Here is a 26,716-nt window from a genome sequence, read left to right on the forward strand (position 1 = left end):
TTCATTCCCCTTCATTTTCATTAATCACATTCAACTGTCATGCACCAAGTTGTCGTTGTACCCATTGCTGTTGAAGTGTTTAATCTAGACTGTTTTTGTTTTCATTGACATGCATCTGGGAGCAATCCTGTTCATGTTAGCAATAGTGTTACACAAACTTGGTGCTTGATTGATGAATTATGTTTGATTGTATTGGAACAAATCTCAATTTTGAGGTGAACCTGGTCTGCAATAAGACTGTTTTGTGTTGTAGTATAACTGATACTTATTATTCAGTGGCCGTGCATTTTTCGATTAATATATTTTCAGTGACTTTGTCTGTGGTTGCATGACACAACAGTGTGCTTAGATCAGAATTTCAAAATTCATGGTCGGTGTAAAACGATCATTTGTTTTCCAAATGATTATGTTGGAATTGGGTTATCTACTTAATGACTTCTTTGAATGAGATTTGTTCCAACTTGTATATACATTGTGTGTTGAAATATGGAGATGGTAGTTGTGGTTTTGAAATGACAACTGCCATCTCCATATTTTGAGTTTGGTGTGGGCCATAATCAGGCATGAACATTACACAAAGAAAACAGAAGGAAATATATTGCTGCAGGAAACAATACATTCAGTACTTAGTCTTGGACATTTATATGAATAGTGCAACACTGGTGTCGATCCTTCTGCCTTCTTGACCCTAATCTACTCATTTCCAACAAAACATTACTTCAGCATTGGTTCATAGAAGCAATACTTCAGCTTCAAACAACACTAAAGTCATGGGGGGGGGAGGTTGTTCCTTGGTATCCCTTTCTTTGATTGACTAATGAGGAATGGTTTGCCAAAATAGAGCATAACCCCAAGGGTAATTATTAGCCGATTATTTCATGATACCCAACATTACGTACAACCATAACATAGCTATGACATTGCTTTGCATATCATTTGACATTCATTCATTCACTCTGTCATACAAACATTGGTTCATAAAAGCATGCACATCACTCGCTTCAAAACATTAACATCTGACCAGCATTTGTTAGGCGTTAGGGCTGCTTTTTTGTAGTTCTGCATGAGACTGTGTTACTTAACTTCAACTTATTCTGAACTTCCCAAACTGACTATTCTTATTCAATTTTCCAGGTGACTTAGAATCTAACCGAAAAGCCATGGATATGATTCTACAGAAGATTGTTGAAGATCCACAAAGTGGAAGTTGTCCCAATATTAGCTATGCAGATTATACGGGTCCCGTTGCCAGTGCCAATCCTACTGGTTCACCATTTGCTAACACCACCTTCATACAGAACCGCAGTCCAGAGATGGCTATTAGTAACAATAACTTCGCTGGCGGAGGGTTCGGTTTCGGGGTGAACGGAAATGCACCTGCGGGGTTCAACAACAACGTTGGTGTAAACTTCAACTTGAACGCTGCTGCCGTTGCAGGAGGTGGGGCCATGTCTGGTGCTGCCATAGACAACCTAAAGCTGACACTTCGCAACAGTGGCTTTACTGATCAGGCTACTGAGGAGATCAGTGCGGCCATGAGCACACTAGCAAATTATGGAATTCTGGGTATGGGCCTTGGAATTGGTGGAGTAGGAAATATCGCCCCATCTAACCTTGGTGGAGCGACTGGTCTTGGTGGACTGAGCTTGGGCACGCCTACTATCGGAGCCACAAGCATGATGGCTAGCTCTACTACAACAACTAGCAGTGTATCAAATGCTTTCCTTAACACTAGTAATAACTCAACTAGTGCCACAAGCCTGTTTGGTCCAGTTGGAAGCGGCTCCTCTGGACTTGGAAGTTCCGGTTCTACTGGGGCCAGCTCTAGTCTGTTTGGGAGCTCTTCCCCCAGTATAGGCAATGAGAGGTATGGGAGCAGCCCTATGTTAAATGATTCCTTCTCTAGCACAGTCAATTACCAAAATGCTGCCCCGTTTTCAACTGGAGATAGATCACCGAATATGAACCAAAATTCTTTTGGACTTGGAACAGGGATGTATAGTCCGACTGATGATAAAGCAGCTGGAACCACCAAACAGGAAATAGAGGTGTCCGAGAGTATTGTGGGTGCAATACTTGGACCAGGAGGGAAAGGAATAGTGGAAATTCAGCAGTTTACTGGAAGTAATATTCAAATCTCCAAAAAGGGAGTGTATGCCCCTGGCACCCGTAACCGCATAGTCTCCATCACTGGAACGCCATCCAATATCACCAAAGCACAGTACATGATACAACAGCGTATTCAGCAGGAGGAATTCAAGAGAGCCCGCCAAGCTTCAGCTCGTTAGTCGTCTCGCGATCATCTGTGGGGACTTTAGATATCTATCATGGCGACTGTAAGTTTGATGCCTTTGTTTTACCCCTACATGGCATAATGGCCCCAAGTGATTTATTTGCATTCAAGTGATTTCTTGTACATTGGCATTGCATGTTCATCCCACTATATCCAACACCACACATCGATTGAACTTTATCCGTTTCCGCCATTAGACTTCTGTATATACCAATCAATCCGATCTCAGCCGTGCCGTTTTTCACAGACTTAAACTCAATCAACTCACAGACTGATAAGAAAACTCTCATAATGCTCTCATCGTTACCAAGCCGATGAAACCTTGCCCAACTTCAGAGAAGTATGTTAGACGCATATTGGACTTTCGGCTGCTTTCGTTTTAGCGATTACACCAACACATCCGGACACCCTGTCCATTCATCATGGAATGTCATACAGGTGGTGTTTTTATTAGACTTTTCAAGCATACTCTCCACTTTCCAAAACCAGCCTTTCGTAGAAAGGTATTCTATATTATAATAGTTATACTATCACATTTATCATGCAACAGAAATTGTATTATATATACATGTGTACCTAAATGGATTATTGTATGATGTACAAAAGCTACTGTTTTAGTCAAATGATTGTTATTATTTAACTCAAGTTGTTAACCACGTTTCATGTACATGATCTAATCACTGGTAAACTGTAATTAAGAAGGAGTCATATTTATTTTGAACCATGGACAGAAGTTATGTAGAGTCATTGTTTCCTTAATAGCATGAATTCATTGTGTGCGTTGTAACCAGGGAAGAGTGTTTTCCAACTGAACGGGTATACTTTCTTCCACTCGCCTTATTCTTTTCTTTCATTTCTTTTTTTTTTTCCGTTCATCCGTTCTTTAATCCTTCTGTGTGGAGTTGTTAAGAGTTGGAAAAGGTTTCTGTGTGTCTGTCATGTAGTTCATTCTTTCTCCTCTGTCGCTCTTCTCTCACTTCTTCTCTCACTCTTTGCCTGGTATCGTATAACTGCATGTTGTGCAAGCAGCTGGTGATTTCACCTTACTATCTGTTTCCTGTCTCTTAACTCATGGATGGATAGGCCACGCATTTTTACCATGAGATCTGCAGTTGTCATAGCCCGATGTCTTTCCTCATTAAGGTGGAATCTTCTGTGTGGATGCTGGAAGAGACACCTTCGTGCCAACTCGGATATAATACGCGTTGGCAGAGTTACACTGGGATCGTGGTCGTGAATGAACGAGATGATAATCCTCCTACCTTTTCGCCACCATATTGTTTTTCCAGTCTGATTTGTGATATTGTAATATATATAATGTTATTGTATACATTAGTCGTAGAAATACCCCAGATATGTGGTACCTTATTTTTGGAAAAGATATTGCAGTGGCTGGAAGTTACAAGGATTATGGTTCGTTCATAAGGTGGGCTTTCTGAAAACCTCTCTTGAAAATGAGTACATAAGATGGAGAGTTCATCTGGAATTTTCATTGCCAGTTTCGAAATGTGGCTCGTCGAAAGACTAACTTTGTACTGCAGCAGACGGAAACCCAACCAAAGCAATATATCAGTTGCTGTCCTTAACCAGTATTCATAGACTTGTTATGTGTTCTGGAATTATTATTGTGCATGAGGGTGGTGAGTTGACACGTTTTAGTCGTTATTATGTAGTTTAATTTGCACATAACACTGTCTAGGGAGCGGTTCCAAATTTATTGTCATAATATTCACAAAGAAAAAGGAGCATCTAGATTTTAAGCATAACAAGAAAGAGAAAGAGACAGATTTTGTTTTATTTGTAGTGTTCCCTCCATTTGGTTTTACTAGAAAGAAAATTGACAGAGGAAGATGTTACTTTGAATTAGTTTGGGTGGAAATTTGTTTTGATTGGTTATGGTAATTTTAAAACATTTTGATGTTTTTGGATGGCATGTGCAAATGGTATTTTGTGGGCTTTTTAATCACTGTTTTAATGCATCACTATTTGCCGGTGTGGACACCAAGTTGCCAATTTGCTGTTTGACCTGAGTTGTTGTTCTGCCACTGATTGTGGCTTTTTTATTAAATCGGTTAATGATTTGTTGGTTCGGAATTGGGAATTGTGTGGTAGGAGGTTTAACTGAAGGGAGGGAACCCTATTTATTTATTTTTTCCTGCGTGTTGGTCAGGGGAGGCTCTCTATATTATGTACTCTCTCTCCTGTTATAGCTTTTTATTTGGTACATAAACGTACACAAGACGTGCACATGGTTGTGCCTTGGTATTTGCCACAGTGTGTGACATCAATGAAATTCAAATGTCGATAGCAGGGAACAGACTGCCTATTTCTTCATTATGTAGGGACATACATGAAATATACATGTTCAGGTCCATCAATTTCTAAGATGCATGCATTATGATTATATACATACATATATTGTCAAAAGCATCGTCAATTCATGGCTACAGATTTTACCTATATATTTTATTTGAAGATTGTTATTTATTTTTTAATTCATACCTTGCTTGCTAGGAAGTAACATTTAGTATGTATCATTGTTTTTCATTTGCTGTTGTATCATGAATTGGCTGTCTGTTACCTGCAGTGTTGACAAGTTGCCATCACTCGCTGTCATTGTTACAACTTAAAGGGGCTGTGTTCAGACGAAGCCCAGGTGTCATGTTCCTTGACTTTAATTATTTATAATACATTTCATACATTGTTCATGAAAATACCACCTATTTATTAAAATCTGCTTACAAGCTGTCACATCGTCCTTCTCGGGCATACAGAGCACAATATATTTACTTACAGAACATTTGACATGGTTGAAGCACTATACATAACACATAAGCATTCTTTAAGTTTCAGTGTTTGATTGTAAATTATCATCAAAGATCATTCTTAGACTGTGATATTTCCTCCAATAGTTTTGAATTCAGGAAATGGCATATACCATGGATTGAGCCATTTTTCAGCATGTATACATATTTATATCAGTCTTGAAATTGTGATCATTTGTGACATGTTCTTGAATGAACATTGTTGACTACAAGTGAACATGCATTATGTAATGTGTACATGAATTTGTTGGATGTTGGGGAATGGACTTTGCATGGACACAGCCCCGTTAATTGACTGCAAATACCATGTCTCTTACCTGGTCATTATATGCAGTTCTAAATAAGTTCAATAAAGCTGAACAAAGCTTATGATGCCTCTGTTGTGATTCCTTTGTACAAGCATGATAAGATGAACAACATGTACCACAGTACTTTCCATGCTGAAGTCTTCATCGCTGAAAACGCTTGTTTGTTGTCCTTATACTTGGTTTGTCTGCACCATATTCGGGGCCATGGGTGGCCTAGTCGTCTAAAGCGCAGCGATTTGCTGTGCAGAGTTGCGTCCCTTGGGCACGCCAGAAACCTATGATTGGGGGTTTGAATCCCGGTTTGCCCCAGTTGTTTCTAGGTTTGTCAGCACTATACCCGTGCTCATGGGTTTTACCGAAGTGGTAAACGTCTGAGACCTGAATCACTTCTGGCTTTCGTCCCACATTAAGCTGACATGCCGCAACATAACTGGAATACTGTTAAAAGCGGCGTAAAACCCAACTCACTCACTCCACCATATTCATGGTGAGGTCACAGGTGGCCCAGTCATCTAAGGTTTACGGTGCCAGAAACTTGTGATTTGGGGTTCAAATCCTAGATTGGCCATGAATATTTCTAGGTTTATCAGCACCATACCCGTGTTCATGGGTTTCACCAAGAAAGACCAACAGCTTGAGCTGACACGCTGTAATATTACCGATATATTGTTCAAAGCAGAGCTGACCATACACTTTTACTATCACATGGCTAAAAGAAGCAGGGTACAATTCTCTTCTGGGTTTTCCTCTAATAAATCATGGAATGTGATGTATTCCCAGGACACAAGTTATGGAGATTGTGCCCAAGAATTGTGATCCTGACAGAATGATACTATCCATCTACACAATTAAGGTGTTGATTTCACATGCATTATTATTAGTAATCAGAAACAGCTACTGCCTACACTGCAGCCATGTTTCTTGAATGGTATGGTTTCCAGTTAAATCATTTCTGCTGATGTGAAGTGAGCAGCCTGTGTGAAACATGACCTGGACATAATGCATGCATTGTGCAAATTTAAATATCCTGATTCACATTGACTCAACAAGCACTGTCATGGCGACCTGATGAACAGTTCAACTTATGTAGGGTTTGACACATCCAACATTACTGCCTGACCTAGAATCAGCCAATTCAAGCAAATGTATTTCTATAATCAGAAATATAAACAAAAGCATTTGTCACCTGCATTTATGCATCTGTTTGCATTTTATTGAAAATAAATAAATTCTCTTGTGCTAAGTTGTGCTTTTTAAACATTTTGAGTTCTGGGAATGTTTCAACATATTTTAATTAACTCTGCTGAGCTTGAGACAACTGGGTTAAAATGGTGATATAGTAAGAGTTTGCCAGATTTGTACTGAGTTCACAACAGTGGGGTTTGAATGTACTGGCCTGGTCAGTGTATAGAAACGACAGGCACACCGAAATTAACAGATATGGGAACAAGTATGGTTACTTTTGATGGTGGTGGGGTATTGGGTAAGCAATAGCTCGTCATGCCAAAGACCTGTCAACGATTTCCCACTTGGGTGAAATGTGTGATGCTAATTTCTGGTGTACCCTACATATGTTCTGGCTGGAATACTGCTTAAGATACCTGTGGGAACTCCAGGTAGGAATATAGGTCCCCAGCAACCTTGGCATGTCTCCCTGTGGGAAGGAACTCCAGGTAGGAATATAGGTCCCGAGCAACCTTGGCTTGTCTCCCTGTGGGAACGTCAGGTAGGAATATAGGTCCCCAGCAACCCTGGCTTGTCTCCCTGTGGGATCTCCAGGTAAGAATATAGGTCCCCAGCAACCCTGGCTTGTCTCCCTGTGGGATCTCCAGGTAAGAATATAGGTCCCAGCAACCCTGGCTTGTAAGAGGTGACTGATTGGATCAGTTGGTCGGATCTCAGTGATTGGTCAATTACATGTCATCATGCCTCAAACTTGAGTGCAGCATTAAACAAACTGCTTAAGACGGCATCAAACTATTCACTTACACACCTGATGCTCCCGATTGTTATAATTAAATATCAGACTTGTCCTAGCTGCAACAGAATCATTGCAGTTTGAAACTTCTCATTTACAAAACTGAAGGGTGGGTTACCATTGTCACAAGTCACATTAGACCGCCTCCGCGGTCTAGTGGTAGAGCGTCCGCCCGGAGAGCAGAAGGTCCGGGGTTCGATTCCCCGCCCGTGTCATACCAAAAGACGTTAAAAGATGGTACTTGTTACCCTGTCTGGTGCTCGGCATTAATGGGCTAAAACAAGGACTGGTCGGCTCGGAGTCAGTGTACTGTGTCTGAGTGGGGTATTCATGTTAAACTGCGGCATGGTATCTCAGTGAGCTAGCACTATAAATCGGCATCAGTCCGGACTAGTACACAAGCAGCCACACAAACACACACACGTCGCTATATAAGTGCAATAATCTTGGACGCGACGTTAAACCCCATTTCACCTTGCCTCACAAGTCACATTACTTACTGGATCTCCTTAAATCTCCATACATCCTGATAATGACAAATGGGGCACAGCACTTGTAATTAGTGGAAACAATATGATACAATATATATACACCATTAAAAAATTCTAAGCACCACTTGGGGCGGTCGGGTAGCCTAGTGGTTAAAGCGTTCGCTCGTCACCCCGAAGACCCGGGTTCGATTCCTGACATGGGTACAATGTGTGAAGCCCATTTCTGGTGTCCACCGCTGTGATATTGCTGGAATATTGCTAAAAGCGGCGTAAAACCATCCTCTCACTCAGCACCACTTACCTCCATGTAGTAATTTTTTGAGTATACAAATTTTGTTTTGTTTAGAAAGGGTCATACTAGAAATACTTAAGCTTAATTTGTTTATCTAATGACATGTTTTGTAATTGATTCATGGTAAAAATTATTGGAATACCTCTTTAATTGCTTCCACTACTTCCATGTATTGTATGTCTTGTCCGTCTGGAGAAACATACACTGTTCTTGTACCAATTTCTCGGCATGTGTTTGTAAGTGGACATTCATCGAATGAGCTCAATGTCACGTTGATATTTCTAAGAGATGCATGTAAGCATGGTATATATGAAAATAAGGTTTTCAATATATACAGATGCCATTGCATGCTGGTTCTATGATAATTTGCCAATGGTTTGCCTTCTCTTGGTTGTTTCCCTACACTGTGAACCAACTCTGTGGTCTTGTGATGGGTAGACTGTCTGGCTGAAGAGACAGTTACACCAGGTCACATCAAAAGAGATTTAAAAGATGGTACTTGACCCTGCCCATCATTCAGCATTAAGGGAATAAAACAAGGGCTTGCCTGCTTGAATTTAGTTTCCTGTGAGTGGGGTATTCATGTTAAACTGTGGCATGGTATCAAGTGGGCTAGCACTATAAATCGGCATCAGTCTGTACTAGTACAAGCAGTCACACAAACACATGCACATCGCTGAACGACCTGTAAAGATTCTGGGGTAGAATAGGTCTGTACAAACCCATACCTGCCGTAAAAGGCGACTGTGCTTGTCGTAAAAGGCGACTAACGGGATTGGGTGGTCAGGCTCGCTGACTTGGTTGATACATGTCATCGATCCCAATTGCATGGATTGATGCTCATGATGTCAATCACTGGATTGTCTGGTCCAGACTCGATTATTTTACAGACCGGCGTCATAAAGCTGGAATATTGCTGAGTGCGGCGCTAAACAACAAACAAACAAACATCGCTGAAACACTTGACTATGATTTAACACGTTTTCCCTCATTGAAGTACAGAAAATTAACAGATACTTATACAGTGAAACCCTCTTAAACTTGACTGTGTTAGTCTGGAAGTCACTAACTGTAGCAGGCCAACCAATGAAACCCAATCAAACAAAAATGTATACAGAATACCCTGTGTAAAAAAGTAAGTATTGCTGATGGGAAAAACAACAACCTAAATATGTTTTTGCAATGGCCCCAACATCTCGAAGGCAAAACTATTGAAAATTAGATCTATACAATTTCCCGACTACAGTACTGTTCACAGACAGATGTACGCAACAGAACAAGACAGACAGGTCACAACAGAACACGTTTCATTAAAATTGGAAGTTGTCTCGGGTGATTGGTATGTAGATCTAGGTCTGTGTCCGTTGCTTATACAGTCGCTAATACACAAGTCTCTGTAAATAACGAATCAATTTATGAGAACACCCCAGCCCCCTCCACACACTCACTCACACACACACATTTTTCTTGCTTAAAAATCTTAGAAAAGCTACTTGATTGTAACCTGCGCAGTATAAAGCAAGTTGAAAAAATGTATATTTTTATTCATTTTGACAGCTGCATGATGCAATAACGAGAATTTAGAGTTACCCACCTTAGTTAATGTTTACAGTAGGTGGCGCTTTGTCGTAACCTTTTGGTTCATGGGGTGAAGGTCATCAGCTGCAACGTGCTTGTTTTGTAACCGGTAGTCTAAGATGAACGGAGTGACAAATTTGATGTCAAGATACCTGAGATAAACTCTCCGGCATATTATGCACTTAGGATCTTATCTAATCACCAGCTTATGCTACTCAATGACAAATCATGAACAGTTTCTCTGCATTTTTCTTTGACCTCTGTGAATCTGAATGCTGACTGACAACACACGCTGACATGAAGAAATAAACACAAGACTTGCAGTAGATCTTTTGGTCTGTGGATATCAAAGCAACGTAAGTTCACTGGACGTAAATGTTTGCTGTCCTTGTTACTGTTGAATTCTGCTCGAGAGATAGGACTTCGTAAGTATCAGCTGATGGTAAAAAAAATTGTCATGAAACTATCAATGAAACTCCTAATACATTTACATAAATACTTATGCCGTCGTGAGACAGGATCTTATATATTATACCAATATGTTCAAACGAGTCCCAGTGATGTGTGACTTATCACAGAGTATTTTACCAGAGATATGTGGAGTGTCCGTTCACGTAAGGAAAGGTCCTTTGAGATTTTACAAACTGTTTCTGTTATGACTTGATTTTGGGTTATAGCGAAAACGGCACCCTCAGCTTATTATTTTTTTTACCTTGGTCAAATAAATGATATTCAACTTACATTGTAACTTGCAAACGCCAAAAATTGTGAGATGTTAAAACAAGTTTACATTAGAAATTAGTCTCTACTCCAACTATAGGATTGGAGATGGAGATCTCACCCTGACCCAAGTACTCTCACAATGTTCGGTTGTACATGGACCAATATTGTGAAGAGGATGACGATGGACATGCCACAAAACTGTATATATGAACATATTTACTTACCTGTGAAAACAGGAAATACAATGTAAATACATCACATACATCAAATGACATGTAAATACATCAAATACCATGTAAATGAACCCTATCTATTACTACAAAAATCGTTGTTATCGTTCTTAAAAATAGAGGTGCCGTTTTCGCCCGACACATAGTGGCAGTTTTCGCCAAATCCGGTGCCGTTTTCGCAAGAGATATAGGTGCCGTTTTGCTGAGGTGCCTGCACCCATTGATTTTCCAACAAATGTTGTCGGATACAAAATGGGGGAAAATCTTGTTAATTTTGAGGAGCATAAAGATGTGTTTCTCAGTGAGAATCGTGATTACAGGATACATTGTTTGACATGATTCTGTTACTGCTGCTAGTAGAGTGATATTGTCACCGGGTTTTCTTGGCTTTATCCATTAAATATATATACAGAAGACGGCTATGGGGTGTGAGGCTTATGTTTATTTGGTGAATAATCATGATAGACACCCTGTAATAAGAAACATGATATATATAGTATATGCATATTAACACATAATCTATGTCATATAATCATCAAAGCAATCATTTCTGTTACATTACTTACAACTAAATATTATTAGATGATATGATAGAAATGGCTTATAATACATATTAAGTTAAATGGTTACACATACCCGATGTGTGGCACAAGGGTGTGAAACGTGAGATCCTTCAAATGTCACCGTTCATGATATGTCCTGCAGAAGAAAGAGCAGGAATAAATACTTAGAGGGACTAAATACAATGAAATGAATAACAAAATGCATAGTTTGTGTAATTCCATTAATGTAGATATAACTTGGTATGTATACAAGATAATATTAAAATACACTATTGCTTACGTTCAGCCTCTAAAACATTCATTCAAAACATCAACACTAATAGAAATATATGATTCAATGTAAATATGATAATAAGGTACTTATAAATGCTTATTTATAATGCCTAATCTTTGATTACTATTTAATCCTATTTGGAAGTCAAGACAAATTATAAACTAACCTTTTGTGGTGATCTACAAATACTCCCAGGGCAGTGCATAGTGAAGGTGGCAATATGGAGTTAGTCAGAGCAAGAAGGTAAAGTTTGAATTTGGCCAATCACAGGGTCGCTTGGGTTGTGATTGATCAGTAGAGAGCTGGACAAAGAATGTAGTAGAGCTTGGGTTGTGATTGATCACTGAGGGCTGGACTTAGAATGATGGGATAAAAACACACCTCTGTTGAATATAGTTCAACAGAAACAAAACTTGAAAAAGATTTATTTACAAAAAAACTAAAATACAAATATATACACCTGCTACAATAACTATGTCTGTTTTCCTTTAATAATTTCTTGTTTTAACTGTATACTTGAATAAATAGTAAAATATGCCATATGAGCTATACATCTCAGCAGATGTGATGTCACTCAGAATTACCTGAATGCTTTTCAGTAGGAATTCAATTGCAAAATTTGTTTTTCTAAACCGTACAGGTAAGATGTCGAGGATAAGTAGTGATCTAGCTGGATTTATTCGAGGGTTGGAGTTCATCACCCGGGCTCTGGTTGAACACCAGGGGAAGGCGTGCCAGAGAGTGTGGACCAACTCCAGCATCAGGACCGCAGCACAAGATGCAGGCATAAATGTTGAAGATGTGGTCAGTTCAGCCATGGTGGCGCCTGAAGAGGCTCAGGTGAGATGCCATTTTATTACTCAATAATGGCCACAACAATATGTACAATAACCTTCCCTCAAACTCCTGTGAACGTTCATCCTCTCAAAAACATTCAGATGTGTATGTGAAATGCTAACTGTTTACCACATTTGGATTCCAAGGTTGAATAAGTTCCCAGTTGTGTAAATTCTGACTTAAGTGTGGGTTCGATTGTTGCAGTATGTGTCCTGATTGACACTGTACCCTTATGACACTCATCCTGTGAACCACTGGTTTGAAAATCACCATTCGCCAACCTCAGAGCTGATGTACTTATTTAACACCACCATGATATCTACTTTGTATTTGTCTGGTGCAGATTGTTGCTCATGCTGTCAACCACCCGATACAGTTGGTTTTTTGTTTAACGCCACACTCAGCAATATTCCAGCTATATGACGGCGGTCTGTAAATAATCGAGTCTGGACCAGACAATCCAGTGATTAATATCACAAGCATCAATCCACGCAATTGGAATCGATAACATGCATCAACCAAGTCAGCGAGCCTGACCACCCGATCCTGTTAGTCGCCTTTTACGACAAGCATAGTCACCTTTTACGACAAGCATAGGTTGCTGAAGACCTCTTCTACCACGGAATCTTCAAGGGTCCCACCTGATACAGACTGGATTATATGTCATGGCTTATGGGGACGGTGGGGTAGTCTAGCGGTTAAAGTGTTCACTCGTCATGCCAAAGAACCAGGTTCGATTCCCCACATGGATACAACGCATGAAGCCCATACGTCAAGTACATGAAACTTGAATCATAGCTGCTCAGAATTTCTCATTTAGGCTTCAGGCCCCTGTTTCACAAAGTGATCTTCGTGTCTTAAGTCTATGATAAAGTATGGAAGTTATGGTTGTCTAAGTGGTAAGATTGCTTTGTGGAATCCAGCTATTTATAACTACAATTTAAGATGTGAAACTTTGGTTAAACTTAATTCAGATGTTAATTGGTTATGTGCAGAACAGACTTATTATGAACATCTTCTGTTTCCATGTTTCAGAGGAACATCAAGAAAACAATTTCCAAGTTTTCGGGATCTGCTGCAAATGTTGTGGAGACCGTGAAAGCTCAAACATCAACAGTGATGGAGAGAGTCCGTGGCCGTGATCCTCCTCCCAAGACAACGTCTACCTCAGATCTTTCAGCAAGTGATTCCAGTTTGTCTGAAGATTTCATCATCCAGTCTGCAGCGACTGAGGACCTCGACTTCTCAACACAGACGGCCCACAAAGATGGCAGCAGTGACAGCGTCTCCACAGATGCTGCAGAAAATCCTGATCAGCGCCGTCCACAGTCTGTTGCCAAGGACACTATTCCAGGGAAATCGGATACCCAAGATCTCAAACAAACGCCTACAACGGTTAAACCACCTTCCAAAGTGCAATTTTCACATGTACAAAACCCACAGCAGCAGGTAGGGCAGTGTTTTCATATTTGAAGTAATCTCAGATTCGTGCTGATTTTTTTCCCCTTTTTTTTCTTGAAATACTTGGCTCTTCAGTATCTCATGCTTGTCATAAGAGCGAATTAAGGAGGATTAGGGGCGGTCGGGTAGCCTAGTGGTTAAAGCGTTCGCTCGTCACACCTGAGACCCGGGTTCAATTCCCGACAATGTGTGAAGCCCATATCTGGTGTCCCCCGCTGTGATCATGGTGATATTGCTGGAATATTGCTAAAAGCGGCGTTAAACCATACTCACTCACTAAGGAGGATTGAGGATGATGAATGGTCATGCCTGTGACTTGCATGCAGTGTTCATTTCAGAAACTGGAAAAGTGGGGCCCAATGACCCCTACAGATTGGGGACATTTCATGAAACCAGGGGACATGCAAATACTTTTGAAATATGACGTAAAAACTTAGAGAAAGTTATCTTTTTAACTGTCTATCATGAATTTAAATTTCCAGTTTCAGTTTATATATTCACATAATGTGACATTTTCGATTTTCACGTTATTTATTCACTCTTCAATGAGTTCATTCTTCCCGTCAGAGTTAAAGAAATGATTATACCAGCCAATCAAACCATGTTACATTGCAACGGCCAATTCATTCAGAAATTATTGCTAAACCTATCGTTACTGATACTAACTGAAGGCTTTCGAGGTTATGATATGATTATTATATCCCAATTGCTCAAAGGGGGCACGGATGGCCCAGTCGTCTAAGGCGCCGCGATTCGCTGTGCAGAGTTGCGTCCTTTAGGCACGCCAGGAACCTATGATTGTGGGTTCGAATTCTGGTTCGCCCCGATTATGTTCCTAGGTTTGTCAACACCATACCCGTGCTCGTGAGTTTCACCGAAGTGGTAAATGCCTGAGACCTGCATCACTCCACATGAAGCTGACATGCTGTGATGTGACTGGAATACTGTTAAAAGCGGCGTTAACCCCAACTCACTCACGCAATTGCTCAAACATGTTTACTTCCAATGTTGACAAAAGGCGAAGAAACTTCATGTCGAATTAAAGTCATGTCAAAGGTATGATTGAAAACATACTTTAGTTTTTGGATATATTGCATCCTTTGGAAGCTGTGATATTTATTTTTTGCGCCATTTGGAATTTTGGCTTGTTTACACCATACTCATGGGTTTCACAAAAGAGTGCTTACCAGCATTGGTTTTTATAAGAGGTGACTATATCATGTAGTGACTATATTGACATTGTTGATTACTGTATTTTCTTGGGTATAGTGCACACTTTTTTTCCAAAAAATACAGCTGTGTAGAAGAGGGTGCGGATTATAGGGTACTTGTCATCATATCCCACCAGTAGAAGCTGCTGCTCATGCTGTCAACCACTGGTTTGTCTGGTCCAGAATTGATTGTTTACAGTCTGGCATCATATAGTGGAATGTTGCTAACTGTCAAACAACAATAGAAATGTAACATCAATATAATCATGACTATTGAATCATGAGGGATCAAAATGCCAATTGCAGACAAAAATCGTTCATTCCTTAAAAACAGATGTTGAGGGGGCGGTCGGGTAGCCTAGTGGTTAAAGCCTTCGCTCGTCACGTCAAAGACCCGGGTTCGATTCCCGACATGGGTACAATGTGTGAAGCCCATTTCTGGTGTCCCCCGCCCTGATATTGGTGGAATATTGCTAAAAGTGGCGTAAAACCATACTCACTCACTCACAGATGTTGAGAGATCAACACATATGCAAAATTTCCAAACTTTTCAGCTCTTTTCATGATTTGTTTACCCTGAAAATAAGTAGAATTGCTATGGTCTGTATGAAAACAAGTTGTGGGAAAAGGCAATCTGCTTGACATACTTGAAAGCTTTGCCACATTACCTTGATAACCAGTTTTATAAATCATTGAGAAGTAGCATGCACTTGACATGTGCTGTCAATATTTTTACAGTTACGTTTCAGCCGCCTTGTTGAAGCCATCAGTATTTACTCACATGTTATCATTCACATTGGGTATTGATTGTTATCTTGGGGTATTCAATAAATTTACTCCCCTGGGCCCAGTCTATATGGTATTTTTACACCAATAAGGAGACATTCCCTTAAATAATTCTGCTTGAAATGCTGTTTCGGGTGACTTCTAATTTGTTCATTTGCTACCCCAAATGTGTTACATGTCTCATGAACTCACAACAGCAAAATACATTAAAGTTCACATATGCAGAGCTACCGACAAGCAGCGTATTTGTGTAAAATACCCTCCCAAAATATTCAAAAACCCAATTACTTTAAATTAACTTACGTACAGAAATGCATGCATTAAATGAAAAACTCAAATGTATAAAAACAGCTCGCATAAATACCCAATGAAGCTTTTACAGCATGCGTACAAAGGAGCTAATTTCCGAAACACAATTACGAGCTAATTTACTTTCCGATTCAAGCCTATATATTTAGAACAGTTATATACATGTAAAACATTATCTCATTTTTTAAAAATCTTAAAATGCTCACTAATTTTGGGAAAAACCCAATAGAGTGGTGAATAGATGAGTGAAAAGATTTGGTTACCCAATGAAAAATCTAATAACCCAACTAAAATAGAAACCCTAGAGTAAAAACTCAATTGCTCAAAAAGTTATCTGGAGCTCTGCATATCTGTGATTACTACTCTCCATCAGTAAATAAAGCGCTGTAAATAAATACAGGTACACACGTTGAAAAGGATACGTTTGTGCAGAGTGTGATTTAATGAGTTAACTTGCACCAGGTGAATTGTTACATGAAAAGCTAGTTGCACCAGACAAATACAGGTTGCACATTTTCCCATTAACTTATCAAGTTGAAACAGGCATAAACTAGTCTAAATACCGTATTCGACGTAATAAGCGCCCATGGCGATATTTGCCAATATATTGGCTAGTGAACAATCCCAATTAGCACCCCTTCCAATTAATCAATGTACACAAGACTTATTTATTCGCGTATAATACAACTTGTGTGTTATAGGAACCCTTAATTATGGGGAATTTAATTCTGGAAAAATATATCTGTCGTACATAAACATTTCAGGCTGTCAGCATAAACCTCGAAATTTATCTTCCAACTCTGTTTTTTTCACCAAAATAATATTCTAATAAGAGCCCCCTATTTCTAATTTTGAGAGCGCCATGGGCGCTTATTACGTTGAATACGGTAATACAGGAATTAGCATGATTAGTGATGTAGTATGGTAGACGAAGCTGAGAGGTACTAAGGGTGTTCAAAGATCATTGTTGTGTGGACAAGTAAGGGTGAATCACAAAAAAAATCAAATTCTATTTTTACATGCACTTGGTGCATGTAGACATAAATATTAGTTGCATTTTTCAATAATAGGCGGCTAATATACAGCTAAATTGAGCCGAGTAATGTGTTATTTGAATTTTTTATGAGTATTTGTAAGCAAGCAACTCAAAATTAATCAGGCAAAGGAAATTTATTTTGCGTATTTAATGCAAGTACACCACTTATCTGGAGCGTATGACTTGAGCATGTTGAGGAGTTAGTCTTGTCTAACAATGTACTTTAAACTGCTCCCATGCGTGTTATTAATGAATACTATTGAAACATGTTTCAGTTGAGTGCCCGAGCAAGGGAGCGGCGAGTCCCAGCATCCCGAGTCAGCAGATTGTTCAGCTATGGAGGTATGGCTCTACGGATGTTGAACTCCGCTGACTGAAACTGAAAGTAAAGTGAGCTTATGTTGTGGCAAGTTGTACATTGTCTGGCTGCCTGACAATTTTATATAAAAATTAGCATTTGGCTGGTCGATGCCCAGAAAACCCAATGCTTCAGTCACAAGGGCAAGGGACTTTAACAGAGATCCTGTGAGCCAGCAATCCTCACACGGGTCTATATTATTTACCTAATCCATCAAATATGGTAATGAAGATGCCTGGCAAAGAAACTAAATTTAGCTAACTTCTTTGAGAAGCTTTGAAAGTACTAAGTTGTTGTTGTTTGTTTGTTGTTTAATGCCTCACTCAGCAATATTCCAGCTTTAACACGGCGGTCTGTAAATGATCCTGTCTGGCCAAGACAATCCAGTGATTTACATCATGAGCTTAGATACACAGAATTGGGATACGATGACGTGCATCAACCAAGTCAGTAAGCATGACCACCCGATCCCATTTGTTGCGACAAGCACAATCACCTCTTTTGGCAGGCATGGGTTGCTGAAGACCTATTCTCTAACGAATCTTCAGAGATTTGGAGTCCTCAGTAACAAAATAAACATATGGTTCTAACACTGTTCAAGGTCATTTGCTTCGTAAGGGTGTTAGACTCTATACCCAAACATCACTCCTAATTGTAATAAAGAAGTTACTCATCCATAACTGTGGATTTTGGTTCCAGTCACTCGAATCTCTGAGCTGAAAACTAAAAAAAAGTGTTGCCTGACCATGCAAGATAACATTGCAAGCTTTGACACCCGATACAGCATGTTGGCAGAATATTTCCTGATATCAAGACACCAATGTCAAGTGAAACTGTTCCATGAAGTAGATTGTTTTGTTTGTTCATTTGGTGAGGATCAAGTAATCATTGTTAGCTCACCTGAACCAAATGGCATATACTTTTATGCTGTCTCATTTGAAACCAATGAAGTTTACATGGATGATCCAAGCACTGATTTTCCCTTATACATCTTTCAGGCATCGTGGAAACCCGGAAAATCCCATTGTCTTTTTCCAAACAGTAGTCCTCGGAAAAAATCATCAAAGATATAAAAAAAAATACTCCGAAAAATATTATCATGTTTCCGGACAACTGTCGCGGATTGTCCTGTTTTCGATCAGAGCTTTCAGCATCATATATGCCTTTATGGTTATTCGAGACACAATACTTTTATCGTCGGGTCATAGGTTTTTCGGACGTCATATGTTTTCTATCAAGATGTGGCTCAAATGATAGCTTGTTTTTAAGATAAAGTTGTCTTTAAGCCAATAAGTGAAAGAGATGTTTTCCATTTGTTATGAATGTTTGCCATTGACTTTTTACATTTCTTGCTGTGAATGTTGGCCAAACTGCACGAAGGGGGGTGGGGTTTGGGAACCCCCCTAGACTTTTCCTCTTTTTTGGGGGGGGGGGAATACCTGCTCACATTCCTGATGTTCACAGGATATGGATTTCGAGTTTCAAATTGTCCTTTTTGAATCTGGATATCTGTGGGGCGGTGTGGTGGCTACCTATATGGCAGCCATCAACACTGTGTCAGCAGCTTACCAAGCTCACAAAATAATAGGAAATGTTTGCATTTACCAAGGGTTTCTGAGAGGAAGACCAGTATCAGAAATTCTGATCTCTGGCGGGGGACCTGAATGTTGTTTTACGCCATCTCATCACTTGTAATAGTGAACCGTTGCAGTGTAGTGGGTTACAATGTTTCACCTGCAAAACAACGTTCCGATTGAGTGAGTGAGTATGGTTGTACGCTGCTTTTCGCAATATTCCAGCAATATCACGGGGAACACCAGAAATGAATCACACATTGTACCCATGTGGGGAATGGAACTTGAGTCTTCGGCCTGACAAGCGAATGCATTAACCACTAGGCTACCTGACCGCCCCGCGTTCTGATTGACATTAGCAATGGCTGCACGAATTGGTGACATCCACACACTTGGGATTTTATCACTAAGAATGATAATTGATTTACGATTTCATCTTTTTCTTTGACACAGGGAAAGCACTACAGGAGACCTCTGTCGTGTCCTGTCAAAATGACCCCCATTTATTTAAAACCAGTTGGTAATATGTTTGATGAGATTGAAAAGTCAAATATCGTTTGAACTTCTCCATCGTTTTATTCACCAGTAATTGCTTGTATTTTGTCTAGGTTTGGCAGCTGGTCTTGGGGCCGGAGCCATAGCCGAGGTCGCACGGAGGTCACTGGGCATCATGGATGACAGTAAGAATGCAACAAGAATATTTAACTAAGTATCTTTGGAAATGACAATGAAATAGATACACATTGTTAACACTTCTGTCTGGTAGTTGAGGCAGTGATTCCTGACACTTGAATACTGGCGCATCTCAGTTTACAGATCAAGGGTCATGTCCAATATTCACTCACTCACTCACTCACTCACTCACTCACTCACTCACTCACTCACTCACTCACTCACTCACTCACTCACTCACTCACTCACTCACTCACTCACTTCCTGCTGCTTGTTGTTTCAGATGCTGCCAAAGGTCAAGGTATTTTGGACTCAAGCCCCTTCCTGACCGAGGCTAATGCGGAGAGGATCGTCAATACACTGTGTCGCGTGCGGGGAGCAGCGCTGAAGCTTGGCCAGATGCTCAGCATTCAAGGTAGGCTTGTCAACCAGCGACATGATATAAACATGTAACAGCATGTCTGTCTGTGTGTCGGTTTGTCTTTTGTAAGTTACATACTGTAAATCGTGAAATAAATGGGTCTCCAAAAGAATGCGACCGCTGGCCCTAGCCAAAAACGCGACTCAATATGAATGCGACACCCCCTCCTCTTAAGCATCAGTGGATTCCTATCTTAAGAAAATGTCCTCTGTCAGGTTTACAGGAGAATCCTCACCCTAATCCAACCTTTCATTGATCCAATCACACACAAAATAGCATCGCTTATTAGCGCTGAGTAGAGTACTTCCGCTGAAAACAATACATGCGTGCTGGCTCGTGTCATGTAAATAGTGTTTGAATGACATTGTTTATAGGCTTGTTACAAGTGCTGCTCCATTAACAGTGATGTGGAATACATAGTTGTTTGTTTTCAGCGTATGTCTAAGTTGGTATTTCTGCTATCCAAAATGTCTTATTGTTGATGTAAATGCCATATTTAATTATGTGAGCGCAGACCACTTGCATTTTTCGCATTTAAGTCACGTTCACATTAATTTCAAGATTTGCAGTATTAACTTTGTGAAACTTATATTTCAAGTTGGTGTTTTCTAAATTTAATGTGTCAAAACCTGTACAGTATTTCTACACAAGTTTCTGATATCATCTCATTGTTGTTTAAAACAGAAATTAAACCAAAAAATGTTTTGTAGATGTGTTTGTTTCTGGTCCAGAGATGTACCTAGACCCACTGTTCTTGTGGTCATGAGTATATAAGTCTAAGGACTAGTTGCTCAGTTCAGTGAGTGAGTGAGTATGGTTTTACGCCGCTCTTTAGCAATATTCCAGCAATATCACGGCGGGGGACACCAGAAATGGGCTTCACACATTATACCCATGTCGGGAATCAAACCCGGGTCTTTGGCGTGACGAGCGAACGCTTTTACCACTAGGCTACCTGACCGCCCCTGCTCAGGTCAGTGATGTGTCATGAAAGTCACAAATGTTTTGTGGATTAAAGGGGTTAATATATGCTGCAACAGCAAACTAATCTTGCCGACATGTTATATTATGACATGTAAATAAATTGGGACAAATTCAAAATTGATAGCTATTTGATTGAGCTGAGGTTAACTTGTGCTATGTCACGTGACTTTCATTGACTCAGAAAAAAGCGTGCGGCTTTTTGCTTTGAAGGCTGAGTATGAAGGATTTATTCTCCCTCTCAGAAATCCATGTGCAGCCTGACGTGTTTGTGGCGGGGTATAAGGGATTTGTTCTGCCTCTCAGAAATCCATGTGCAGCCTGACGTGTTTGTGGCGAGGTATAAGGGATTTGTTCTCCCTCTCAGAAATCCATGTGCAGCCTGACATGTTTGTGGCGAGGTATAAGGGATTTGTTCTGCCTCTCAGAAATCCTTGTGCAGCCTGAAGTGTTTGTGGCGGGGTATAAGGGGTTTGTTCTGCCTCTCAGAAATCCATGTGCAGCCTGACGTGTTTGTGGCAGGGTATAAGAGATTTGTTCTGCCTCTCAGAAATCCATGTGCAGCCAGACTTGTTAGTGGCGGGGTATAAGTGATTTTTTCTCCCGCTGAGAAATTCATTTCCCTCCAAGGCTAATCAGTTCTCCTCATTCTGACATGGAGGTATGATGGAACATGTTATCCACCATTGAATTTAGAATGTAATGTGATGAAGCATTTTGTGCTGGTCAAGGGGAGATAATTCTTGACAAACTTGATCAGTAAACTGCCTTGCATGCAGATTGTCGAGTGTTGTCCTGATGGGATGGCAAGATGTTTAATGGCAAAGTTTTCTTCTTTCCAGACAATTCCTTCATTAATCCACAGTTACAGAAGATTTTTGAGAGAGTTCGGCAAAGTGCAGATTTCATGCCTTCATCCCAGATGCGGGTAAGGTGACATTTGAAAAAAATAATTTGGCTTGAAGATTCAACTAAGTCACAATTTACATAAAATAATTTATATTTTAATGTCTTCCATCTCTGTCGTAATTGGATTAGCAAAAATAAAAAGAACACACCATAAAAGTATCCATAAAATTAACGTTCCAGTAATGATTGATGAAATACATTCTATTGGGGTCTCTAGCCACAGCACCTTATCAACACAACAAAGTCTGCCATGACAAAAATTTGACATATTCCTGTTTCTGTCAAAATGTTAAGCATCCTGTATTTCAGACAGACCTGGCAAAAATATTTTTTTCCATAAAAAACGACCAATGTGATAAGTTCAGTTTCAAATAATATTAAACAAATTGAACTTTGCAAAATTAATTTTGTGTCAACCAAGCCAAGCTATTTGGTGAGAAAATAATCTGTAAACAATATTAAGAAATGTGTGGCAAAGGCCTAGGCGTCTGTCCTTTGTGGTCTAGTGGATAGAGCATTTGCCTGGAGTATAGAAGGTTTGGTGGTTGGATCCTGATCGCATCATACCCTTCTTCCTGAGGCAAGGGAGTTAACTGACTTTTGTGGCTTGATCGTAGTGCCACCAGTGGCAATTACTTGTTATGTCCCTTCCATGACCCTCCTATTGACCAATCAATACATTTGCTTCAAACAAAATGGCAGCTCCTAGTCAAGAGGATCTGATGGTTAATCAAGATCTTTATTATAATAAAACGGGTCTTACTTCGCGAAGTGCATCAAATCACTTGAGTACCATATAGCTGGAATATTGCTGAGTGCGGTGTTAAACAACAAACCAACCAACCAACCAATTTGAGCACCATGATTGAAAAAATGAAAATATTTGGAAAATATCTGTCGATGCCCAGTTTACGGTACACATACTCAAATCCTGCACTTGATAGAAATTTGTGCGACAGCACTTACGTTGTTTATAAACAAGATGTCAATTTCGTTATGCGATTTTGATTGGACTATGCATAAACTTGTTAGTTCTGCCACAATAAAACACCATAATTCCAGCCTAGTTTGGCAGGGGAGGAATTCGTGAAGATACATCATAGCAAAAATATGTTGTAAGATGGTACTTTTTGTTACCCTGTCTGGCGTTCAGCATTCACTTGATTAATAGTACTCGGGTTGGGTGGGTACGAGTAGGACCCGGTCATATGTTATAGTTGGGACAACACTTTCTTAATGAAGTTCAAATTCTATTACTTTTGGGGGATGGGTCCTATCCGGGATTCGAACCTACACTCTAACATTCGGTGGCATAGTTCATTGTGTGCCGTCATTCAGAAAGCATCAGATGTTGCTCATAGAATCATTGATTTGTTTGTCTGGTTCAAACCAATGATTTCCTGGCAGATGTCAGTGTTCCCTTACCGGTAATTAACAGTTTTTTACTGGTTAAATTAGGCATGGACCGGTAATTCATGTGACTGCCAGTCCCTGTGGACTGGCAAATAAAGTACCTTATAAATCTTTGTTGTTGAAGAACAAAACATTAGCCATATTCATATTAGTATATTTTCGAACGAAGTCAGTTTGTCTGTCCATCAGGGTTCCCCATCTGTTTTTACTGCAAGGAAATAACATTCACTTTTCTATGAAATTAAATCTTTATTTCTAGCAACTTAGACACGAAATATTAAAAAAATGAGAATGTTCACAACTTTTTGTGAATGACGTGTAGATCTATCTGAGTTTCTTCAGATATGATGTCATGGCATTAAACATGATTTTGAAAGAATAAAACTTTCATATCGTTTTTGATTTGTTGAAAGCTCGGGACTGACTTTTTTTGTTGATTGGTTTCTTGTTTAACGCCGCACTCAGCAATATTCCAGCTATATGACGGGGGTCTGTAAATAATCGAGTCTGGGCCAGACAATGCAGTGATTAATATCATGAGCATCAATCCGCGCAATTGGGATGGATGACATGCATCAACCAAGTCAGCGAGCCTGACCACCCGATCCCGTCGTCGCCTTTTACGACAAGCATAATTAGGGGGGACTGGTAGTTTTCAGAGTTGCCAGTCCACCTGGACAGGCAGTTTCAAAAGCCAGCAGGAACACTGGATGTAATATAGCTTGTTATTGCAGACAGCTGCCTTAAACAACCTTGAAACAAAGTTAACGTATGAGTTATGACAGTCATAGCTCTCCAGTTGCATACCAGTCACGAGGCAGCCGTGATGTACAAAGTGTATATTCCTCTTCTTACAGCGGGCATTGACAAAACAACTGGGATCTGATTGGAGAAGTAAATTGGAGACGTTTGATGAGAAGCCATTCGCTGCGGCTTCCATTGGCCAGGTGCACAGAGGAACACTGCTAGATGGACGTCAGATAGCCATGAAAATACAGGTAGTTATTTGAATGCTGAAAAGCAAAAGTAGCTGTGCACATTTAAATTATAAGGTGTCAACTGATCCCAAGGGTATATGGTGTGATGTACCCTGTGTGTGAGCCTACGTATCCCGAGCCGTTAGGTACATAGTCTCGCACTCAGGGTACATCACACTGTATGCCTCGATTGGTTGACAAGGAATTTATCTTACCGACATTCCTACATACTGGTCCGGAATATATGTCCACAGTTTCAATGGGTTAACAAAACTGGTATCAAACGACGTAAGTGAACTGAGTTACTTCCCTTTACCCTGGCATTAGGATAAACATCGGTTCATTTCCACTCAGCTAAACTTATTCAAGATATGCGAGTTACCTAAGATTTATTCTGACTGATTCCTCAGTGGGCTACACAACCAGGCTTCATGAGCAGAACACTGAAAATAATTGCCCGCTCCTTAACCAATCAGAAGCTAGAATTTTAATGTAACGTGAGATAATTAGTGATGTCTGAAAGATACTGATATTTGTGATGATGTTGACTCCATGGCCTTCCAAATTGATGGATCATTTAACTGTGGACACCCCTGTGACGAATGTTGATATCAAAGACACAAACCAGTTTATCATTGACAGATCTACTCACATATCTACTCACATATCTACTCACAGATCTACTCAAACTCTACCGGTAATTCTATTGTAAGTAAGCCGCTGAGAGGAAGCCAAAGTTAGAGTAAGAACTTGTCATAGTACAATTGCATAGATTATTTAGGGCCTATTAAAAATAACTTCAAACAGGCTTTTTTTAATTACCCGGTTTTCTGTAATTGATATCAAAACAATTGACCGTCACTTCAATTAATGTGTTTATATAGAGGGGGCATTTTTTAACTGATCACCAGATTTTAGTGGTTATTGCTCCTCCCGAGTTACGGTCCATCTTGGTAAGGGGTAAGCATACGGTAACCATATGTCAAAGTTCATGGAGTCAATTCGGATGTAAGTTACATCCGACCGCATTATATTTATTTTAGGGGCAGTTGCCTTTGTTCATACAGTGGCACAATGTACACATGACAACAATGTTTGGTCCACGTTCTCAGCTCACCTTTGATATGATGACTGTATCTGAAACGTGTCGAAAAAATATTTGACTGCACATAATACTCGAAAAATATTTTTTCCCAAAATATTGCATCCTCCGGAGGGGGGTGTGCATTATACTTGGGTGTGCACTATGCTCAAGAAAATATGGTACTTGACATTATTTAGTCTGATATGGGGGATTCTGGGTCAGAAATTGTCCCCAGCGACCTATGCTGGTTGTGTGACATGACTGATCGGAATGGATGGTCAGACTTAGTGACTTGGTTGTTAGAGTTTTGTCGTAATTGTAATTGTACAAATGTCTTTTCCATGTTGTTTTTTATAAAATCTATAGAAAGAGGAGTCTTGTGCTTCTAAAAGGTCACAATACGATACAAGCATGAACGTTTGGTCGGACTACATATTGAGTATATTTCTTATATTATGGCTTACATTTTGAGAAGACTCATTGTTCTTTCTGCCGATTCATTTTTACTTGTATTATTTTTTTTTTAATTTCTTCTTTATTTTGACCACAGTCATTGTTATTGAAAAAGTAGGCCTTTCTATTTATCATGCTTATGTCAAGTGATATCTGATCTACACTGGCACCGTTCTGTTGGTTGTATGGCAGTGTTTGCTTTTATGTTCCAATAGGGATCTGAAGTCGTAGTTAAAATTTTATTCGAGAACTGCGTCAACATATTTTTCAAGCGTAGTCTGAAATGGAAGTCGCCAGGTTGATATGAGTGCCATAAAGCTCCAGAAAGCTGCTTTCTAATTGGCTGATGTCGACTTCTTGTTAGTCGTTTCAGTGGTCGGTCAAAGCTCGTGAAAGGTCATTCTGATGTGACCCGTAATGGGATGTCCTCAGATCTTTGTTTAATGAGAATGAATTTAATGTGATTGAGAAGCAACCATTAGTGTGTTTAATGACTATTTTCAGTACCCGGGTGTGGCCAAGAGCATCGACAGTGACATCAACAACCTGATGGCGATGTTACGAGTTGGCAACCTGCTACCTGAAGGTAACCTTCACCTTTCTCCATGTTTCTACTACTGAATGTAAGCGTGTCATAGCAAGAGTGCCTGGCTCATGAAGCTGGTTTGTTTCGACCCTG

At 39.9% G+C, this 26,716-nt stretch overlaps 2 protein-coding genes across 9 annotated transcripts in view; both read left to right on the forward strand.

Annotated features, from left to right (window-relative positions):
* LOC124116153 (RNA-binding protein Pasilla-like) overlaps positions 1-5,487 on the forward strand; it is a 62,261-nt gene extending 56,774 nt beyond the window's left edge. For all 8 annotated transcript variants that reach the window (XM_046477377.2, XM_046477381.2, XM_046477378.2 and 5 more), the window contains exon 5: positions 1,135-5,487. In XM_046477377.2, coding sequence (XP_046333333.2) covers positions 1,135-2,288 — 1,154 coding nt within the window. In that variant the 3' untranslated portion in view covers positions 2,289-5,487. The remainder of the gene's footprint in view (positions 1-1,134) is intronic.
* A 3,631-nt stretch (positions 5,488-9,118) lies between these two features.
* LOC124116150 (atypical kinase COQ8B, mitochondrial-like) overlaps positions 9,119-26,716 on the forward strand; it is a 47,219-nt gene continuing 29,621 nt past the window's right edge. The window contains exons 1-9 of the mRNA XM_048403084.1: positions 9,119-10,121; positions 12,196-12,395; positions 13,428-13,841; positions 17,471-17,537; positions 19,736-19,807; positions 20,083-20,214; positions 22,044-22,129; positions 24,381-24,521; positions 26,542-26,623. Of these exons, the coding sequence (XP_048259041.1) occupies positions 12,201-12,395; positions 13,428-13,841; positions 17,471-17,537; positions 19,736-19,807; positions 20,083-20,214; positions 22,044-22,129; positions 24,381-24,521; positions 26,542-26,623 (1,189 nt within the window). The 5' untranslated portion in view covers positions 9,119-10,121; positions 12,196-12,200. The remainder of the gene's footprint in view (positions 10,122-12,195; positions 12,396-13,427; positions 13,842-17,470; positions 17,538-19,735; positions 19,808-20,082; positions 20,215-22,043; positions 22,130-24,380; positions 24,522-26,541; positions 26,624-26,716) is intronic.

This window comes from Haliotis rufescens, unplaced genomic scaffold (genome assembly GCF_023055435.1).
Source record: "Haliotis rufescens isolate VD_foot unplaced genomic scaffold, xgHalRufe1.0.p SCAF_3, whole genome shotgun sequence".
Classification (NCBI taxonomy): Eukaryota; Metazoa; Mollusca; class Gastropoda; order Lepetellida; family Haliotidae; genus Haliotis; species Haliotis rufescens.